Here is a 23,360-nt window from a genome sequence, read left to right on the forward strand (position 1 = left end):
CCTCTTGCCATACCTTTGTAAAAGCATACCAACAGTAAAGAGTAAGGAACGTGGTAGACCTGGAATCTAGAGGAAATGACTCATATCATGCTCGCACAGATCATAATACAACCAACAGCACTGATTCACCCATTGTTTGAGGTCCTGCTCGTTTTCAATCTGGTATTGCCTTTATTAAATACTTCACAACTTCACCTACAATGAATGGTTACAAAATTTTACTTTTTGTCAAATATGGACACTTTTCAATTTACAAAGCCGTCATTTTGCTGAGAGGCAACCCAAAAAAACAAAAAACTCAAGATAATTCAGAGCAGTCATTGAGACATACCACCTGCTTCAGGGAAAGAGTGACAGAGCCGTGAGAAAACAAATGAATGACATGATATATTTTCCATCAACGTTAGCTGTTGTACAATTCAAGTTAATTTACAAACCAGATGGGAAGAATATGTACTGTACAAATGTATGTATATATATATATATATATATATATATACACACACACACACACACACACACATTCATAAAATGGTTCAATCTGACAGACACGTTACAAAGAAAAGAAAAAAAAGAGCAGACCGCTTAAGTATAAAAAATAAATTAAAATCATCTGTGACACAAACACGTACAACAGTAGGTCTCATCTCCAGAGTGGCCTCAACAGACTAAACATGAATTTAAAGCAATAGGAATATAAGGGGCATCCATACAGACATGAAAAATGAGCTAACTAGTCTAAGCAGAGAGGAAACAGAGCTAAAACATCTTAAAAGGATCTAAATCACTGGTGGAAAGCAAATGAAATGTGCCGCTGAACAACATGGACTAGTTCAGCTCCACCGCAGGAGGCAAAGGGAGTGGCAGTAAATGAAGTCTCCCTAAAGCCAAGTGGAACGAAAAAGTCAGCCGGCAAACTCAAGCAGGATGATATGGTGGGGGTAATGGATCATAATCCAATGAACCTGTTTGGTATAGGCTGATGAAAATGTTGGTCTTTCGTAATGCCGAAATTGATGTAATTCAGTGTTTCTTGATGTACACACCGATAGAGGTCCTTAAAATGAACATTTTATTTAAACGTTTCTCATTTGGTTTTAAAATAGACATTTACTTTTTATCTTTCTCTCACTAGTACAGATATAATCCCTCCCAATCCCAACCGTCCAATAGAAATCTATATGTGAATACTGTGGTGTGTAACCTGGCAAGGGTGAATGTCTTTATATATTGAGTATCTGTGAAGTCGCACATCTAAAAGTCCTTAAGCGGCTCACAACGACACAGTTGAGTTCACTGGCAAAACGGTGACGCTGTGGGGTCAAAGCCTTTAAAAACGTCTTTTAGAGAGGCATTGTCCTGTTCTGCCACGTCAGGCTGCGCGGGGCTATTGCCACCAAACGGGCTGCCAGTGCCGCTAGGTTTGTTGACCTGCTTTACCATGGTGAACAATGTGGATACAGGAAGGTTGTGGACTCCTGCAGGCTGCTCTGCAGAACAAGCTGGGCCCTGACCAGCTGCAGATGGACTGCCTGTAACAGGGGCCCCTGCAGCAGTCCCAGCATTGGGCGAAGGTGAAGGTTTGGGTCGAGGGCGGTTGTAGCTGTTGTAGCGATCCGTAGTCTGTTCCGCCGAGCTCTTCTCTGGTTCTGGCTGGTCCAGTGCAGACTTGCGCACAAACAGGGGCTCTTTAGACTTGGGTTTAGATGTAGTCGCTGTACTTTCACTTGACTTGGGCTCAGGGGGAGGACTAGTGTTTCTAGGGGCCCCTGAACCCTCTGCCTTGTCTGAGCCCTGAGTCCGAGGGTCGTACAGACTGATGCCGCTCAGCACGCTACTGCTGCTGCCGCCGCTACCTACACTGCCAGCACCCACACCTCGAACGGACCCTCCTGCTGATAGCAGCCGTGGGTCGTACGGTGCAATGGTGGGGCTGGAGGAAGGTGGAGATAAGGAGACAGCTGGGGGAGATCCTTGAGGAGCAGATGCCTCCAAAGTGGACTTAAGAGCAGATTTTTGAGGCTGGAGTCGGGGGTCGGCAGGGGCTTTTCGTGTCATGCGAGGGTCAACAGACTTCTCGGCCGAGACGGACGGAGGTGATGAGATTCCTGTGGAAGTGCCTTGAGAAGGGCTGGATGAAGTGGCGTTGACAGTTTTAAGGATGCGGGAGAGCAACTCAAAGTCTGGAAGGGAAGAGGAGGATTGATTCGACTGCTCATCAGAAGGAACAGTAGGAGGGAGAGAAACGGAGTGGTGCTGGGGCTGTGTGCGTGACAGACGAGGATCCATGGCGGTAACTGGAGGGATGCCAGGGGGCAAAGGGAGCAAGTCTTGTTTAGGAATGGGAATAGGGATGAGGTCTTCAGGACTCCACAGCACTGCCTTAGAAAATGAAGGCTTGCTCAGTACTACATCCTTTTTGATGTGGCTGAACTGCTGTAGTTGGGAGCGGGGATCACGCAAAGCCATGCCCATTAAAGGGTCAAGGGGAATGGGCACGGGCTTGTCCCTCAGCATTCTCTCACCCTCCTCTTCCTCATTACTGGCTGGGGTGGTCAACGGCGGGGGTTTATACACAAATGGGGGCTCTGGTTTAGGGGCATGGGTGGCTGCATGCCGGGCAAGACGGGGGTCTGAAGGGGTAGGAGATAGAGAGGATGAAGCACTGGCTTCAGGTGCCTGAGAGGAGTCTGTGCTGCGGGGTAGACGTGGGTCTCGTGCCAGTCGGGGGTCTGCTGGTCGGCTGGGTGCCTGTGCAGGCTGAGACTTTTGTAGACGAGGGTCACTAGGAGCTCCATCCGGCTTGGCAGGGCCTTGGGACTGGGTTTGTTGCCGCAAGGTTTTGAGAATGGAAGTGACACTGCCACCCCCGTCCTCATCGTCACTGGAATACCAGTTTGCTGAATCTCCTACAAGTAAATGGAAGTGCAGAGATTCAGAGATCAATGTGATTTTCTTTTACTGGTAATATCATCTGAAACATCAGCCTCTGTAAGTTTCACTCGGTGCAAGAAAGCACCATCTAGTGGAGGGACAAGATTTTTTTGTGGCAAGATTGCACAGCCCCAGGCCAGAGAATGTTTACAGTATTATGAGGTCCTGGGCAGGGTCAAGCTTTGAGCAGAGCCCTTGAGATGTTTCTTTCCCAGAAATAGCCTTGGCAACATATACATTTGAAGTTAGCGCTTTGAAAACCTCAGCTATTTGTTTGACACAAATGTTATGTAAATCTAAAAAAAGGCATAGCTTTTATACAAAAATGTTCAATTTTTACCAAAGTACTTTACAAGACTTTGGTAAAAATGTAACATTCTTGTATAAAAGCTATGCATGTTTCTGCAGAAAATTTGTGTCATATGATATTGTATTAAATGGTGCAAGCCCAGGCAATGTTTTGCATCAGTACCTTCATTCTCCCTCTCAGTTCCTCCTCCTTCAGCCAGCCTCCTGGCTCTCTCCTCATCCTCCTGTTGTTTCTGCTGGAGTCTCATAAACAGCACACGCTGTGTTGGGGGCAGGAAATCTGGCACTGCTATCCCAGGCTGATTAGAAGGGCCTACATTAGCTGCACCCTCTATGCTTCCAGAGTTCTGTTTCCCAGATGACTGATCATTGAAGTTTCCACCACCCACACCTTGAAAGTTGTCACCTGTACCGGGAGGCGAAGAATGAAGCTGAATACTAGTTTCATGTCTCAGAGGTAGAACAGAGTAGGACAATAAAGCAGCTCACATTAGTTCAAATGGTAGAGCATGGTGCAAGCAACAACAAAGACATGAGTCCCACTCTCCGGTAATGCAAGAACTGATAGAAGTCCATTTAGATAAAAACTTCTAAATGATGCTTACATGCAACTGTGCTTTGCTCTGAATTTACAGAAAAGAATAGGGCTGGGTATCGATTCAGATGTCCCGATTCGATTTCGATTCGCAAGCTCTCGATTAGATTCGATTCCATTCAGTGAATATAGTTTTAATACAAATGCTATTGATATTTCTAAAAAAATGAACAGTAAACATCAGTTTACAAATGGTGAATTAATAAAAAGAAATTAAGCCACATGTCTGTATTTTAAACCTATATTTTTTTTATATGGGTCCTTTTTTAAACAATAATAGGGCCCTATAAAATTTTCTTAATTTTTCTGGTAATCAGATGAAGGCATAAAACATTAATTTAATTTATCCTAATCAAATGAAAATTAAACCCTTTTATTTTTTGGCAAACAAAGTGCTGCACAACAGAGGTTTACTGTTAAAATTAAAAAGAAAACAGATGTGATTACTCCTTTAAAAATAAATATTTACTAATATTTATTAGCAGTAGTAGCATTGATTCTTAAGACTGCTAAATAGTAATATATTCTGACAGTAGAACGTAAAACTAAACTTTTATTTTGATGGGTTGCTGTGAAGAACTTCCAGCTGCTGTGTATGTGATATGATGGTAGTTCCCTCTCATAGGCTCACTTTGATGCTGCGATGACGCTATCACTTTGGGAACACCTTCGGTGTGACGAATGTCTGAAGCCCTTATACCATCACACCAATTTATTGGCCAAATAGCGCTTAGCACCGCCCCCAAAGCGCACTTAGGTGAGCTATATAGCGTGCTGTGCGCTATTTTCATCAGATTTCATTTCCTTCAGGAAGTGAATCACCTGTCGCCCGTAGGAAAGCAAAAAAAATAAATAATAATTTCTTGGCTATTTCTCAAAAAAGAGCAGTTTACTCCTCTTCAGCGGACACGATGAGCTACAGGAGATGCATCGAGCCGTGTGACAGGTTCATCGCAGGAGGAGACACTCATGACAGGTGCGAGAAATGTTTGGGCCTACAGCATGCCCAAGCGGCACTTGGCGGCCTTTCTGATTGTCGACACTGTGATAGCATAGGTTCGCGGACTTCTCAAATAAAGTAGTCTAACCCCCCGGTTGCCAAGACGCCGCACGAGACGGTCGCTTGGGGTGACGCATGCGAGCCGAGGCGTTTAGAGGGCTTGTCAACGGAATTTTCTCCTTTTCTCTCGCTCTCTCCGGGCCATGTGCAAGCACTCGAAGAGCGCTACGGGGATCCCGTGGTCTTCATTAATGACAATTTGCGGCCTACCCCGGAAGCTCGCGATGCAATGTCTTTCGGTTGTATGCCGTATGATGAAGACGTGCTGTCCACAGCAGCCTCCGATTCTGAGGATTTATTGGGCGAACTGTGCAGTTCTCTCCCTCCGAGTGGACAGGAGAAACGCACTTCCCCGTCTTACAGCAAACTATTAGACGTTGTAATGCATGCTGTAGATAAGCTGGGTTTAGAGTGGGATAGCGAGCCGGCGCAAACTCAGTCCCAGTCGAAACTGGACGATCGATTTTTGTCCAGCCGCACTCCGTCTCAGCCCCGTAGGCCTCTCCCCTTTTTCCAAGACCTCCACTACAAGGTTTCGAGGTCTTGGAAACAACATTTTTCGGCGCGTATCACTAATCCCTCCGCCGCTGATTTCGCCACGGTTTCTAAAATGGCGGCTCACGGCTACGCCGGCCGAAGAAGAGACTCTCGCGACACATCTCGTGCCAAATTCCGCTCCGCCTTGGAAATCACGCCCTCTGCTACCATCCAAGCCGTGTAGGGTTACTTCCGCTTTGATCGGAAAATCTTACATGGCCGCTGGGCAGGCCGCAGCTACACTCCATTCTATGGGTGTACTCCAGGCTTATCAGGCAGACGTGCTCAAGGAGCTGGATGAGGGAGAAGGCTTGACTCCAGAGGCCGTTAAAGAGCTCAGACGAGCTACTGACTTGGCGCTTAGGGCTACCAAGCACACAGCTCAGGCAGTGGGCAGGTCCATGGCAGGGTTAGTGTCAGCTGAGCGCTATCTTTGGCTTACTCTCACTGACATTTAAGAGAAGGACAGAACTTTTCTCCTGGACGCCCCCATTTCGAGTGACGGTCTGTTCGAAGACTCGGTCACTACGGTCGTGGAGAAATTTAGAGCAGCGAAACAGCTGTCAGCTGCGTTCTGTCAACTCATCCCTCGCAGGGCTAGGGAAGTGGAACGTCAGCCACCTGCGGCTCGCTCACGCTCTTCGTCCTTACAGCACCGCGAGGTCCAGCGGCATAAGCCACCGCCTAGGTTACCCCCTCGTAAAGACTGGGGTCCTAGGTCTCGCCCACCGGCTTACGCACGGCAACGCAAGCGAGTAGACCTGAGTTAGACAGCAAAGCCCTCTCGTCCTCAGGCCCCTAATAGCAGTTCCTGATTCCTCTTCTCGTCTTCGGAGGCCAGGCCCTCCTTTAGAGAGAGTGTACGAACCGCACAAGCGTATTCGACTCTCTCGCTGTGGCCTCCAGACCCGGATCTTGACGGTCCCGCCGCATATTGCGCCTCCGGCAGTTTTAGATCGAGTCCTTACGACAAGCACCTCCTCGGATACTCTGCGCGTTCCAGCCTTCAGAGTTCGAAAAAAAGCCCAAGGGTCATGCGACATGGCTGTTGGGGCAATGGGCAGGCCCGACAGAATCGGACATCTTCCCATTATAGTTTTTCCCGCTACTCAGGTGCTTCGGGATCCTATACGAGAAAATCAGATGTAAGTTTGAACTGTAGAACACCCAAGACCCCTGGCAGACTACTGGGCCGCGTGGAGACGCCTGCCCGATATTTCATGGTGGGTACTACGCACCATTCGACACCTGTACACTATCCAGTTTCGGAAAGGGCCACCTCCCTTCAGCGGGGTTCTCCCTACGACGGTACGTCCTGAGGATGCCTCAATTTTAGGTCAGGAGATAGTATCACTCCTAGAGAAAGGGGCTATAGAGGAGATACTCCCCACTCAGATGGAGTCAGGCTTCTACAGCCGGTATTTTGTTGTACCCAAGAAAGATGGTGGTTTAGGTCCGATTTTGGACTTACGTCGTCTAAACCTTGTGCTCAGAGTGAGCAAGTTCAAGATGTTAACAGTAAAGTCCATTCTGTCTCAGGTCCAATCCGGAGATTGGTTTGTGACCATCGATCTAAAGGATGCATACTTTCACATCCAGATCGTCAGGAGACACAGGAAGTTCCTCAGGTTTGCTTTCGAGGGCAAAGCATACCAATACTGTGTTCTTCCGTTCGGACTAGCTTTGGCTCCTCGAACGTTTACAAAATGCATGGACGCAGCTCTGGCCCTGTTGCGGCTCCAGGGCATCCGAATTTTGAACTACCTAGACGATTGGCTAATACTAGCTCAATCTCAGGATCAGGCACCGATACATCGAGATCTGGTACTCAATCATTTGAGGAGCCTAGGGCTACGGACGAACCTTCAAAAGAGTATTCTGCTGCCGTGTCGGCAGACAACCTTTTTGGGGGTGGCCTTGGACTCTTGCACAATGTGGGCATGGCTGTCTCCCGCTCGTGTGCAATCAATACGGACCTGTCTAGGTCAGTTCAAGACAGGGCGCGGAGTACATGTAGGCCTGTCTCTCAGGCGGTTGGGTCTGATGGCGGCAGCGTCCCCTGTAGTTCAGTTGGGCCTGCTTCACATGCGACCATTTCAGTGGTGGACCAAGAGCCAGAACATTTTGCATCACTGTCACCCGCTTCGCAGAATTACGGTGACACACAAAGGCTCTTGTACTCTAAGCCCCTGGATGAGACCCCAGTTCTTTCTGGAAGGAGTCCAGATGGGGACGTTGTGTTGTCGCAAAACGGTCCCGACGGACGTGTCCCTTACGGGCTGGGGAGCCGTCCATCAGGGACATCCAGTCGGTGGAGTCTGGACAGAGGTACATCGAGACTGGTACATAAACCGTTTGGAGATGCTTGCGGTTCTCCTAGCTCTCGAACAGTTCTTACCCCAACTGAGGGGTTATCATGTGTTGGTAAGGACAGACAACACGGCAGTTGTGTCGTACCTCAATTGTCAAGGGGGATTACGTTCTCGCCCCCTGTGCAGGCTGGCGAGGCGTATTCTTCTCTGGGCTCAGACAAAGTTCCTGTCGATCACAGCAGTCCATATCCCAGGTCGCCTGAACTCAGGAGCGGATCTGCTCTCGAGACAGAGTCTACAGAATGGGGAATGGAGATTGCACCCCCAGGTGGTGGATCTTATATGGCAGAGGTTCGGCCAAGCGAAAGTGCACTTGTTCACTTCGAGCATGACTACGCACTGCCCGCTTTGGTTTTCCCTGTCTCCCCCGTCGCCTCTAGATCTGGATGCTCTGGCCCAGGACCAGTCTTTATGCTTTCCCCCAATCCGTTTGCTCCCAGCAGTCCTATTCAGAATACGATCAGAAAGAGTGGAGCACCTGTTGCTGGTGGCCCCGCGGTGGCCCACTCAGTCGTGGTTCTCAGACCTGGTCAGTCTGTTAGCGGGCCCTTCATGGGAGGTTCCCCTCAGACACGATCTGTTGACAAGCTCAGGGCATGATTTGGCATCCTTGACCGGAATTATGGAGGTTATGGGTGTGGCCCTTGAGCGGAATATGCTAATGTGTGTTCTGGTCTCTTGGCTGAGATTACCGACACTATTATGAATTCTAGACGCTTCCCTCCACGAGACGCTTATATGCTTTCAAGTGGAGACTTTTTGCCTCTTGGTGTAGACAACGCACTTTGGATCCAGTTCACTGCCCTATAGGTTCAGTACTGGAGTTTCTTCAGAGTCATTTTTATGAAGGGGTTACCCCCGCCACTCTTAAAGTGTACGTGGCGGCCATATCGGCAGGACATGCACTCATAGGAGGTGCTTCGGTTGGTCGTCACACACTGGTGTCACGTTTTATGCAGGGTTCGAGACGGCTTAGGCCTTTCCGCCCAGCCCGAGTTCCTTCTTGGGACTTATCGATTGTGTTAGAGGGTCCGACAGGCCATCCCTTTGAACCAATGGAGTTGGTGTAAGAGAAGTTATTGACCATTAAGACAGTTCTTTTGGTGGCTTTATCCTCCCTTAAGAGAGGGTAGGGGACCTGCAGGCTCTCTCCATTAGTCCTTTGTGTATGGACATTGCATCAGGACTGGTAAAAGTCTTTTTGTGACCTAGGCCTGATTATGTTCCTAAGGTCGCTTCAACTGCGTTTCGCTTTCAGCAAGTGGTCCTGGAGGCTTTTTCCCCAGCTGAGAAGGGGTCAGTTGCCCTGAATCGCTGTCCGGTTAGGGCACTTAGGACCTACGTTGACCTCACGGCTCAGTGGCGTAGATCTGATCAGTTGTTCGTGTGTTTTGGTGGTAAGAACAGAGGATCCGCTGACACTAAACAGCGGATGTCACACTGGATCATGGAAGCTATTTCTTTGGCCTATGAGGCGCATGGTTTGACTTCGCCTCTAGGGGTGCGTGCTCATTCTACAAGAGCAGTGGCTTCTTCTCAGGCCTTCTTTAAAGGGTCTTCATCGGAAGATGTTTGTGCTACGGCAGGATGGTCCTCTCCTAGCACATTCATCAAGTTTTATAGTCTGGATGTAGGGATGGCTCCTGGCTCCCGGGTCTTATCCGCTTGAGCAGACGCTTTCCTTGGTCTTCTAGCTATCTACGGTACATCAGGCATTATGGTATAGCGTTCCCAAAGCGATGACGTCATCGCAGCATCGAAGTGAGCCTATGAGAGGGAACATCTCGGTTACGTATGTAACCTTGGTTCCGAGTAGGGGAACGAGATGCTGCGATGCTCGGCCGTTCCGTACCTTGATAGCGCTTCCTTTGTAATTCAGTGAAATCTGATGAAAATAACGCGCAGCACGCTATATAGCTCACCTACGTGTGCTTTGAGGGCGGTGCTAAGCGTTATTTGGCCAATGAATTGGCGTGATGGTACAAGGGCTTCAGACAGGGAGATGACATTCGTGTTCATATCATCATATAGTGAGATGGCAGAAGCTGAAAACACCGCGAGCGTCATCCGCGCTTTAGTATGTGTAAACAAAACAGCAATCCACCAGGCGGTGGAATTCATTCATTGCGGAAATCATGGCGCCTTGTGCGTGATATCAAATGCTTCTGCAAATTTATAGTATTACTATAGCATTTTACCTGAGCATTGCGATTCACGCGTATGGCCATGATAAGCGCTGAATGAATGACAGGCTTTCTGTTGAAAATCGCGCATGGTAAATAAGGGTGACATCTAGTGGAGAAGACTAATGATAAGATTCACGTTAATCAGGTCTTGTTTTAAATGTGTGCTGAAATAAATCCCGGAAAAGATCGATTCGCAGCTTTTCAGAATCGATATCGAATCGACGTCATTTAAAAAAACGATCAAACGAAAAATCTATTTTTTTGCCCAGCCCTAGAAAAGAAGTTACAATACAACATGAACTCACCATCTCTTCCACCTCCATCTATCGACATGGCTTGCTGCTGCTGGTAGAAGTTATCATAGAAGTTGCTACCAGATGTTCCACCACCTGGAGGCATTATGCCTGGGTTTGGTGGTCCATCTCCCTGGCCAAAGTTCTGCATCATTGGCGGTCCTGTACCTATTGAAGGAGGGCCTTGGTTCATGTTAGATGGGCCCATCGGAGGCATATCATGAGGACCGCCTGGACCCATGTGTCCTGGTGGTGGGGCCCCAGGAAAGCGAGGTGGAGGTGCACCTGGGGGACCTGCAGGAGGTCCCTGAGGTCCTGCAACACCTGCAGCAGCATTGCCAGGACCTGGTCCTCTGTAAAGAATACATCTGTGTCAGTATATTCTGTATGTGGCTAGTAAGTAAACCAAGATGACTTGACAAAGAAAAAGATAGCTAACCTGACACCCAGTTTTTGTGCAAGCTGTCCTGTGGGCTTGACCACAATCTCAAACAAGGATGGAATCTTCTTTCCAGCATTTCCTCCACAAACAGGTGGTGGACCCATTGGTGGAGGAGGACCACCATTGGGGTTTGGTGGCCCTTGGAAGGTGCCTCCATCTGGGCAGGGAGGAGGGGGGCCTGGGCATGGTCCAACTCCAGGACCAGGAACAGGGCCAGCACCAGGGCCTGGAGCCGTTGGACAGCTTGGAGGGATATTACCATGTGGGGCACCAGGCATTCCAAAGTCCATGGGTGCAGAGGAGTCCCCTGGGGTAGGTCTTGGTGGAGTTGGGAGAAGGCCAACACCAGGGGGTGGTTTTGGAAGAGGGTTAATGCCTTGCTTTTTAAGTTCCTCAACCTCTTTCTCATCTTCTGCACCAGCTTCTGCATCCTCTGCCAGCATCTTCAATGAAAAATAGGAGCATTGTTACTCTAAGTGCACAGAAACAACAATGAGAAAACCACATCTCAATTTAAAATATCTGTGAAGATCACCTTATCAAGCAGCTCTTGAGTATCTTCTGTTAGGTTCTCATGGGAGAACATACACTCCTCACCATTCACACAGTTCCCTGTGGTATGGAACAGCTTGCAAGGGAAATCACGTGCAGTGGAGTCAAGGAGTTATTTCCACAAGTAAAAATTCTTCAGAGTGCTGTGATCTGTACTTTTAAAATGTTCTTATATAGATAATAAGTGCCAATGAGAATACCAGCAAGCAAAATGACCAAAGGATATCATGCATGTAGGGACAGTTTTCTGCTCGTGCACAGAAGCCAGTGATGTAGAACTTGCAGAGTTCTTTCTTCTTAGGCAGCTCAATGTCATGACTGAAGTTACAGTGGTCACCCTGATGATACATTGACAGCATTTAGTACAGAAATAACTCATGTTGTCCACAAAGTAATATGTGATTTTGCATCATCTTACTATTCAGACATAATTGATTTAAACATACAAAATTTTCTTTTAATAGTATCAAAAAACAAAGACATCTAGATTACAACCAATTTTATCTGTAACATCTTCCAAAGTTAGTTAACTGTGCTTACCCATGTACAGCGGCCCTCAATATAGTATTTACAGATGGCTTTCCCCTTCTTGTCCGGCCCATGTTTCTCCTGATCATTCCTCCTCGGGCCTCCAGATCCATCCTAAAGCAGTCAGAGAACAAATTATTCAGATGCTAATTTATGTTCTGTTGATTAAGTATGAACCACGTGTATCATCTGAAGAACTGTCTTACCCCCATGTCCATATCTCCGCCGTTATCTTCATCGGGACCTTGGTCTCCTCCACGGCCCCTCCCTCGATTTCTCCCTCTACCCCGGTTCATTCCTCGACCTCCTCTGCCTCTTCCGCGACCTCGCCCACCTTTTCCACCTTAAGAAAAAAAAATACGAAATTACAAACACTCAAACAAATAATGCTTTACTGAGATGCTTATCTGAGATTTAGGTTTAGTCTTACATCTATTATTCAAGCAGAACTCACCTCGCCCTCTGTCCTTTGATTTCCTGTACTGATTCAGTTCTTTTGAGTAGTCATCATAGTCATCGTCACCCATGTTGTCATAGTCATCATCTCCATACTGTCCAAAAAATAAAAAAGGTTAAGTAAAAGACAAACTGACTGAATTAATTTTTATAATTTACCAAGTAATAATGACCGACAGGATAATCCCAGGTATGGTATAGATGGGATATCTGACGAATCATGTCTTTTCCAGTTATTTATGATTTTTAGAAAATAACTTTTAGAGACTGTACTCGCAAAATGCAATTTTAGCAACTTTGTAGCAGAGCTATATTTCCAATAGAAATTCCAATGGCGTTTTCTTAAGATTTTGGTAATATCCTTTTCTAGGCTTGGAAATCAAAAAATATTCTGATAATAACTTGATAAAGTTAATAACTTGTGACCTAGGACCCACCTCCATCTCATCTCCGTACATGCCATCACCATCATCATTCTCTCCTCCCATTTTTCCCCGTCCTCTCCCTCTGCCTCCTCCTCTTCCACCACGTACCCTCATTCCTCTGCCTCGACCTCTCTGGTTCTTCATGCGGTTTTTGCCACCTGTGTGACAGTAAAAAGGGTCAGCAGATGTATCACACAAATGCTGACACACTTCTTTTAGTCAGAAAATAAAGTATGCAGACACTGAACATGTGATACTTGTCATACTTTACATACTTGATATTGTAACTAAAGGTCAAACTCCAAACATCTACCTGATGATTAATATGCATCCAAACATTCAGCCAAGACCATTCAAGCAAAATTATTGCTTTGAAATTAACATTCACCTCTGCCACGTGGACCACCTCCAACCTCTTTGGCCTTGCGGTATTGGTTCAGTTCCTTAGTGAAATCATCATAGTCATCATCACCCATGCCCTCATCCTCTTCACCTTCATATGTTTCCTCCTCGTAGTCATCATAGCCACCATACCCCTGCTTGTCCATCTTCATATAGCCACCTTTCTTTGGCATGGGACCTCCATGACCAGAGGGAGCAGGAGGGTAACCTCCTTGAGACTAAAAATACAGACCAAAATACAGGCTGGGATTAAAACCCAATCTGATTGGCTGGCCGGCCGGTCTAGGAAGTTCTTGTGTTATGAGAGTTACTTTAAATAAATCAAGACCTGACCAAAAATAATGTTTTACTCACAGTGGGAGGATATTGAGGGCTATATTCCCTGTACTTCCTCTTTTCACTGGGACTGTAATCTGATTCATCACTGTAGTCCGAGTGGTCATCGCTGGAGGATGCGTGACGCTGCATTAGACACAAATACATTTAAGACGACGATATAAATGTTTGTGTAAGTAGGACTTTTTCAAAATAAAATAATTTTATTCTGCAAGGATACATTAAAATGATCAAATGTGACAGTAAAAACATTTATAATGTTACAAAAGATTTCAATTTCAAATTGAACAACATTTTATTCATCAAAAAATTCTGAAAATCACAGTTTCAACAAAAAAATTAAACAGCATCAACATTGACAATACCAAGTAAAGTTTCTTCAGCAGCAAATCATCACATTAGAATGATTTCTAAAGGATAATTTGTAGTGGTCAACCGATATATCGCCGTTAGGGATGTAACAATTAACTGCAAGCTGGTTGAAAATCTATTTAAATATGTGACGATTCAAATCGGTTGAGATGCATAACAAATCGCGATTCAGTTAGGGGTAGGAATTTATATGAATGTATGTCTGAGGGGAATTTACTGTCTTTTGATGCAACCCTCTACATTGCAAGTAAATCACTTGCATATGCGACTAAATCTTACTCTGGGCGACTCAATAATGTCTAACATTAGCCATTGGCTAATAAATTCTTAGATTTTACACGCCAGTATGTGTGTGAGAGGCTTTCAACACATATTTTCACTCGATAAACACGCTGACTGAGCGCTTGAGAGTTTCGCTCTCCGTCAAGCGATCTGTACTATTTGGATGCGCTCAGTGGATCATGTACTCAATGGATGCGCAGTATGTAGCACGCAGCGCAACTGTATTTGATGTACCGTAAACTAGTGTGAAGGTGCACGACTCGCCGTCACTTTACTGATAGCACTGTGTTTCTCACACATGCAAAGAGAGAGAGCGAAAGTCTTCCATACCACGCTGAATCGATGCGCTACATGTAAACCATATTCTTTGTTGTATTTTCCTGTCAAAATAACAGAGTTAATTTAGAATTATTCAGTTTTTAAGAACAAGCAGCAGATATGCTGGTTTCTCATCTATTACCGTCCCTGTTTTGATTTCAGCAAATCAGTTAGAGCGAACGCTGACAACGTGATTAATATTCAATGACCCAGCAGATAATAGTAGTAGTATCTTTTAATAATAATTACTATTACCTATGACCAACAATATCTTAAACACCAACTCCAGTCCTAAGTTCAGTTAAAATGACAAATATGCATTCATTCATGGTTACCAAGTTTTAGTTCTAATCACTAGTTCTATCATTAAATAGTGCTTAATTATCATAATATCATAATATAATGCTTGATTGGCCGAAGTTAAGAGTGCACATTGTTATTCAAGAAGCTGTTCCATTTTACAAAGATAAGCTGATTGGATGGAATCATATGTGTGTGTGTGTGTGTGTGTGTGTGTACACCTACTTAACCATATTTTGGGGACAAATTTGTACCCAAAAGTGAGCAAAGCCTGACAAAGTCGGCAAAAACCTCAATTTGTGGATGTCCTCCATTTGTAAAACTGTTAAAAAAATAAAGTAAAAGTTTTATTTTTTTACTTTTGAAATGGTAAAAATGCAGAAAGTTTTCCGTGAGGGGTAGGGGTGGGTTTAGGTTAAAAAGTGTTTAACTATCTGTATATGAAAACAATAGAAGTCTATGTAATGTCCCCATTTAAATAGCTAAGTAAATGTGTGTAAAATAGTATATCAGTCTGGCGAGTAAACAAACAAAATGTACTAGCCAATGGCGATTATATTGCCAAGGTGTGCATAGAGGGTTGTGATGGTATTTTTTATTTTTCTCTTGCCTCTGTATAATGCATATTAAAGTTCATAAGTGCAGCGCTGCTTTGTTTACAGCGGAAACCAAGGAAATGCTTTAAGCGCCACCTGCTGGCAGAGAGTGAATCTGCGTCTCATTCAGCTCTGCTGTTTCTGTTTCATGCAGATATTTTTTATGTATAGTTTCACAAAACTGAAGTCAAACCATTCTGTTTTTGCTTCAAATTTCGATTAAAAGAGTTTGATTTTTGTAATTTAGATTAAAAACTGCTCATGTTGCATGCATGCAGCATCTTTATTTGGATCATGATTAAATGCAGTGGTTGCCTCTAATTTTAAAAGGAAAGATCACAGACAAAGACTTAGTTTGTTTATACGAAGAGATTTATTTTATTTGTGTTATTTATTTGATTTGGGGCTTGTTTTAAAATAAAAAATTAGTTTTGTTATTTACATTTACATTATATTTAAATTTTGTTATTTAGCAAACGCTTTTATCCAAATCGATTAACAAATGAGGACAATAGAAGCAATCAAAACCAACAAAAGAGCAATAATTTACAAGTGCTATATTAGTATATTATTATAGTGTCATATTTCAATTTCACAAAGAGACGTACAGTATTTTGTCCAAGCAATAATAAAAGGACACATTTAATTGATAATTTGGGTTAAATCTCATTTTGTTAAAAAAACCAAATTGTGAAATCAAAATCGTAAATTGAATCGTGAGTTGAGTGAATTGTTACATCCCTAATCGCCGTGGCCGATATTTTGAATTTTAAAATATCGGCATCAGCCAATAAGTCTTTCCGTGTGGCCGATGTTTTTCAAAATGGATTATGACACCATTCCTCTTTAAAACAAGCCACTGAGATGTGAAGCCAGCACCTGACAGACAGTAAAATGACCAATCGTCATTCACTTTCTAATGTGACACTACTAGAGCTGCCCTCGACTAAAGATTTTTCTGGTCGACTAGTATTCGTTAATTTTAAGCATTAGTCGACTAATTGCATGTTTATTAATAAACCATTTAAATCATGCTAATGAGCCTTTAATTGCCAACATAGCCTAATAAGCACTCAAGTGCATGCATAAAGCTTGCCACAGCACACTGGCAGAAGTAATGTGACCGGGAAAACAGTAAAATTAAACTGCATTAACATTTTAATAATCTATTGATAAACTAGTGTTTTCGGCTAAAGAGATGAATTTGGCGACACTGACTCGTCATCTCCACAGTAGTGGATGCGCTTGCATGCAAGTTTCATACGGATGACATAATCTGAGAATATTTGTTTTATTTTCAGATTTGAATTATTTCATTTGAAAGTAGACATTTCACTCTCTATAGATATATTTTTCATGTCTGTAAGGCAAGTATACACGGAGTTTCGCGCTCAAGTTCACAGAGGCCGAGACGGCAGAAAGCACATCCTGTTTGCTTTCATTATTTTACAAAAGCGCAATGTTTTGTTGTTATAGTGAGTGCACACAAATAAACGTAGAGGCTTTACAGATTCGAAAGATGTATTACTCTTATCTGTATGACAAAAATGACTAATGTATTTTAAGAGCAAGTGACTGCACTGCACTCACTTGCTACTGCTACTGTTCAGCTTTCACACTCCGCATGAGTTAAATATATGAGTGTCACAGCAAAGGGTCTGAATACTTAGGACCATGTGATATTTCAGTTTTTCTTTTTTAATAAATCTGCAAAAATGTCAACAATTCTGTGTTTTTCTGTCAATATGGGGTGCTGTGTGTACATTAATTAGGAAAAAAACTTAACTTGAATGATTTTAGCAAATGGCTGCAATATTGTTAAGAGTGAAAATTTTAAGGGGGTCTGAATACTTTCCGTACCCACTGTAAATTTGCTACTACTTACATATTTCAGATGATAAGCCATATTTGAGGTCAATGAATGATAGGCGAGCGTTTGGATGTAACGTTACTGTATTACCACAAAATCCAGCCATTAACAATCTGTCCGTCATGGACTGCGTGACCTCACCACTTCCTGTGGATTTTTTTCTCTCCTGCGACTAATACAATTTTGGTCGACCAAGGCTCTTCTCGTCGACTAATGGTTAGTCGACTATTATAGGGGCAGCCCTAGACACTACGCTCTGTTACATACAATAACAACATGCAGCAAAGTCTTATTCAAACGTACTGTGAGACATCAGATCCACAGTCCAGCGGCAGCTCCGGTGGGAGACTGTGCTTGAACTAATTAAAAAAATGTAACCGTGTTTACCTCACAGACAATAAAAAATCCCACGAATGGCTCTTCCTCAGATATGCGCATTGTTCTCGGGTACTTCTAAACAAGACACTGTTTTCGACATGAAAACTCTATGTTAAGTAATAATAATAATACGTTTGAATACCTTTACATGTTTATCAGGAATATCTGCTGTACTTGATTGCCCATGATTGGCATAATATCACGTGAAGCATACCTTTTCATATGTTCTGGTCTTATTTAATTATATATACTGATAACAAAGCATTTAATTATATGCCTTCAGGCTTGTATTATTTTTGCAATGAAACAGACAAGCAAAACGAAACAGATCAGAGACATAAATCTTTATAATTAACCAACTATCCCATACTATAATTAAAACAACCTGTTGCTCGGTAAACTAAACATGGAATTACACATACTATTTTTGACAATAATTTATGAATATTAATGAATGTTAGAAAGGCTGCACTAAACCTTGTTCATTTAAGTGTTACCTCTGTTGTTTACATTTTAATTGTTTAGGTATTATATATTTTTTGTAGACGTTTCAGCAAAAGAAAAGGAAAGGCTGCACTAAATGTTACTTCAATTGTTAAATTTTTTTAAATTTAGGTTTTAATAAATATTTATGCATAATATATGTTCATTTAGTTTCACCAATTATCTGCATGTCTCTCATTTACTGTAATTACGTGTATTATATCGGCCAGATTGATTTCTCACTATTGACCTTAATCATGTGACACTGAAGACTGGAGGAAAGGTTGCTCAAATTCAGCTTTGCCGTCACAGGAATAAAATACATTTTAAAATATATTAAAACAGAAAGTGTTATTGTAGTAACATTTCAAGATATTAACTGTTTTACTATATTTCGATCAAATAAATGCAGTTTTGGTGAGCATAAGAAATTATTTTCAAAAACACTTACCTTGTGCTTTGATTTACGCTTTTTCTTGGCCCTCCTTTTTTCTTTTTCACGCTCTCTCTCTCTCTTTCTTTTTCTCTTCCGCCGATGTGACTTTTCATCATCTGATTCACTGGCATGGTGCTCCTTGCTTCGGCGAGGTTTATCCTGGGCATCAGCTCCCTCACCGCTGGGCATCTCTGCCTCTCCGCCGTCATCCTCCAACTCGCCTTCTTCAAGTTCCACATCTTCTTGCCTGTTTGACAAAATACAAAAAGAATGTCACAACTCTGAAAAGACTACGCAGGAAATTACTTTTTTTCTTTTTGACTCACTGCCAATGGAGAACTCTTATTTGCTTCTTAGTCTATGATAACTGGTTACTTGCATAAAGGATACTGTTGTGATAAACTGTGCAGAACAGAACATTCAATCTATTAATTGCTTTTTAGCTGGCCCTTCATTCTTAATTCTGACATGATGATTTCCACTGGTCTGGCTTTTAACAATTCACTTGTCATTACAGTGTAAATAACTAAGCAAATTGAGATGTCTTAACTGATCTTCAAACATTCAGACTATAGACAGTGAGCATTGAGCTGAAGGGCAAGAGAGATCTCTTTATAAACAGGGCTGCCAATCTACAGACGCAATACTGTAATTTAGTTGCTTCAATCTTCACACTAAGGGTGTCAAAGGTTCACTGCTCATTTGTGCCCTGCTGAGAACAACTCAAAGCCACTCAGCTTATAGATCTAACACAAAAGGTTATACAGGATAAATATTACATTTAGGCAGGCCAGCCCTTTAAAACTCATATCCAGCGATAAGGAGTTGCCACATAAGACAAAGAAGCACTGCTGCACTTTTACATTGTGCATTGACAAAACATTATCACCTAATCACTCAACTTTGGCCTATAAAAAAACAGGTCTGTGCAATGCAACTTCTGACACGAGCACATGTGCTACCAGATGAACTGCAGTGCAAAGCAGTGGGTGAGATATAATTCAAATAATACAAGATTAAATTATTACCACAAAAGGTAAATCAGCTGACACATCTACATAATGCTTATAATGTATATCAGTCTCTTTAACTGGTACAAAAAAGCAATCAGCAAGCGATGACAATTTAATACCCCCAGACATGTTACAAACAGTCTAAAGTCTGCATGATGATCGTAACAATCCACCCATTTCTATAAGCTTTACTGAAAGACAAAACTTATTTTCCTTAACTTCAAATCTTCAACTTATGTGGATATTTTTCAAGGTTCTTCCAAAGCTTTTCACAATTACAATAGATATACAAACTCCTGTTTCATTTGACTGTATGAATTATAACTTTAATTTAATGAGGCTAAACTTGTCATCTGCTTCTCTGTTAGTAATATCCTAAAGTACTACAGAGGGAATTCATTCATGAATTATCACTGCATTAACTACAAATCCCTTCGTCTCTATCAGCCACAATAATTTATAACATGTTGTGAATAAAAATCTACAAGCTTTAGCAGTTATCTAAGAGAGGGTGAAGAGACCTCAACCACAACTTCACTTGCATGCATAATCTTTCACTCCTGCGAGTTATAGAACATACTGAAGTGATAAAAAAATATGGTCAGACACGGACCAGACAATATATTATAAGGGCCACACTTGTATTACTTATTATTATGCACCTTGGGGGAAACTGACAACTGCTAAAAAGAATAGATTGCTTGTTCATATAAAGTGTTGGCAGACAGTTTGACAAGTACCTCTAGTTAAAAAAAATTTTAACAAATTTTGTTTACTGTAAGTATCCAACAAGGCACATTTCAAGGCAAAGAAAATCAAATGTGTTGGCCTTTAAATTTCTAGCAATGAACTGAAAATACTTACTGTGAAATACTAATTTATGCATAAATGACTTTCAAGGGAGGTGAGATGTTGCATTTTGGGCACTTGCAGACAATGGTGGTTTGGTTAAGCACCTTTGTGTTTTGCTTCATGTGTTGGTAAGAACTTGAATGCTTTTGAGACACTGGAGAAAGCACTGGCTCATGAGGGATGCATGTGCACATAAAGCTAACTAGTTCACAACAAAACTAGAATATGAAAAAAACAGGGGAACCTATTATGGAATATGTAACAAATTATTAACATACGTTACTACATTATTTTCTACTGTCAACAAATGAATCGACGTGGAGTACTTGAGGAACAGTATTTAAACTTTAAAAATAAAGGAACAAATAATTTCCATTAATAGTTCGTATCATTAAAATGTCGCAAGTTAAATTAATGAGACGTTAAAAATGTGATTTATTTCGTAAATAGCTTTACGAAATAAATACTCAAAATAACAGTAAACTCCAAGAACTTACTATTTGAAAATATATCGGTATGATTATATTAACGTTAAGTTACTTTGAAAACAAACGCAAAACTCAAACATGCAAAACACTAAAGGAATAAGCACATATATTTAAGTCATTTTAGTGACGTCTCCAATAAATCTAAGTGCGTAGCACATGACATTTAGCACGTATGCTAAGTGCTAAACTGTTACAAATTAACACCGCCTAGTGAAAATATCGATATTACGTAAAGATAAACTCAATCGTACAATATTCGATGACTAATTGAATAAAATAAAAGAATGATTAATCAAGTGGACAAGTTATAAGCCATGCTAGTCCGTCGCTATTCATTAGCCGTGTTGTTGTATTTCAATTGTAGTCATCTGCTAACTGTTAGCAATGCTAGCTTTAGCGTTGTTCGGGCCTCGCGATGGTTAAACATACAAATTCCTAAATGCGTTAGCAGGGATGTCTTTTGCCATTTTCCCACCACATTACATACAGTTTGCGTTTGGCATCAAGTCGAATTTTAGTTTCATGTTATTAACCAAAAACGTGTTTTTCTTTTGTCCGTCTGTTCTCTATCTGTGATGAAAACGCGGAGTTACTGGAGCAATGTTTTGGCGTAGTGGTGGCCCCTTGATCTTCGATCGCTTAAAAAGCTTCGATAAATTACTGAAAATGTAAATTTGATCATATTCTGAATGTTTTCCTGATTCGCTTGTGACCTTCCAGATTGCGCTGTGTAACGTTCAAGATGGCGTTTCGTTACCTCTGTACGCTTCCCAGAAAATGCGACTTTAATCCCTTTGAAAGAAAAAAAAGCAAATGCCCGTGCTTTTTGTTTTTGAAAAAAAAAGCAAAGGACAAATCAATAGTTGGATAGAAATATGATGATATTACTCGACCTTTCGTCAGTGAGAAGACTGTTGTGTTCGTGGTTGGCTGTTGGGGAGTTTGGATGGACAGTCATGCTTTCCACAGCCATTTCCTCTAACGTACTACATTCAGTGCAAAAAATCAACTGTCTTATGCGTTACTTGACTTTGATCTACTTGTTGATTGGCTTTAGGAAGAGATTCAGTTCATAGTAGTCAATTCCCCACTAACAGTTTAAAAGAGAAACAGGTTGAAAACGTTCCTGAGGTTCTCCGTCCTACAGTTGCGATGTGAAATGAAACTCAGTCACTTAAAATGGCGACGCTTCTTCTCCGAGGAGAAGGGGCGGGCTTTTGCGACGTGACGTCGTCTGTCACGGAAATGACCGAGCGGGTCACGAACAGCAAATACGGGGTTTTTAACTCGAATCCACAATTCATTTTCTGATTTTTTGAAGTTTCAAGATCTATATGTTCTTCATAAAAAAACAAAAACAAAAAAAAACAATAGCTATTGAGGGGTACAAATATGATTTCAGTTTCTTGATTGCATTTTTTTCAAAAATGCATTTTTGCATTTTAAGTTAGGTTAAATAATTTTATGTCCCCTTGTAAGTTTACTCAAGCCCCCTGGCTGAGATTCACTGTTTTAAATGGCCAGTCAACAGCAGCTTTAGTTATTATTTAGCCTAGATATTTACGCTGTGACACATTCAATTGTTTCTGAAATAGTTTTGTGTAGACTGTTTAATTTTTTTTTTTTTTGCATGATAGGACTTGGTGTTATGATCCCAATATTCTACCCAGTATTTTGTGAGCATGCACCAAGTAAACAATAATTTAATGATATAAACTGTGGTGTACACTCCAGTAAACATATTGTATCTCCTTGTATAGTTAAGATTACTACTAGGCTATTTTGTAGATTACAATGCTAAATTATGTTTAAATGAAAACCAATTTAGTGTGATAATATTATACTGACTTTGAATAATTTCGTGACAATGTTTAAAAATATATATATTTTATTTTATTCTTTCCATTTATATGTAATTAGATTACAACGGAATGCAAAGGACAGCATTTCCAATTAATGTACGTAAACATAATTGGCTTATAATACATTAAACCACACTCTTTTCTATTTTTCTGAAATAGTTTTGTGTAGACTGTTTAAATTTTTTTTTTTTTGCATGATAGGACTTGGTGTTATGATCCCAATATTCTACCCAGTATTTTGTGAGCATGCACCAAGTAAACAATAATTTAATGATATAAACTGTGGTGTACACTCCAGTAAACATATTGTATCTCCTTGTATAGTTAAGATTACTACTAGGCTATTTTGTAGATTACAATGCTAAATTATGTTTAAATGAAAACCAATTTAGTGTGATAATATTATACTGACTTTGAATAATTTCGTGACAATGTTTAAAAAAAAATATATTTTATTTTATTCTTTCCATTTATATGTAATTAGATTACAACGGAATGCAAAGGACAGCATTTCCAATTAATGTACGTAAACATAATTGGCTTATTATAATACATTAAACCACACTCTTTTCTATTTCAATATGTGGTCCATTCTTTAGTTAATTAATGTAATGTAACAAGGGTGAGCTATACACAGTACACATACACAATAATTCATTTATGCAAATATACATGGTAAGAAT

The 23,360-nt window shown here is 41.8% G+C and overlaps 1 protein-coding gene across 1 annotated transcript; it reads right to left on the reverse strand.

Moving 5' to 3' along the window:
* Positions 1-509: 509 nt before the first annotated feature.
* On the reverse strand, positions 510-22,050 carry LOC107601737 (zinc finger CCCH domain-containing protein 4-like). The gene is made up of 14 exons (XM_016294017.1): positions 21,709-22,050; positions 18,478-18,709; positions 13,446-13,553; positions 13,078-13,309; positions 12,702-12,847; positions 12,263-12,359; positions 12,015-12,151; positions 11,821-11,922; positions 11,507-11,618; positions 11,264-11,373; positions 10,726-11,171; positions 10,299-10,639; positions 3,407-3,649; positions 510-2,909 (listed from the first exon to the last, which is right to left on the reverse strand). Exons 1-14 carry the CDS (start codon positions 21,786-21,788, stop codon positions 1,294-1,296), a joined length of 4,002 nt encoding a protein of 1,333 aa, XP_016149503.1. The 5' UTR covers positions 21,789-22,050; the 3' UTR covers positions 510-1,293.
* Between the last annotated feature and the right edge of the window lie 1,310 nt (positions 22,051-23,360).

The sequence above is a fragment of the Sinocyclocheilus grahami genome, unplaced genomic scaffold (genome assembly GCF_001515645.1).
Source record: "Sinocyclocheilus grahami isolate Dianchi unplaced genomic scaffold, SAMN03320097.WGS_v1.1 scaffold311.1, whole genome shotgun sequence".
In the NCBI taxonomy this organism is placed as follows: Eukaryota; Metazoa; Chordata; class Actinopteri; order Cypriniformes; family Cyprinidae; genus Sinocyclocheilus; species Sinocyclocheilus grahami.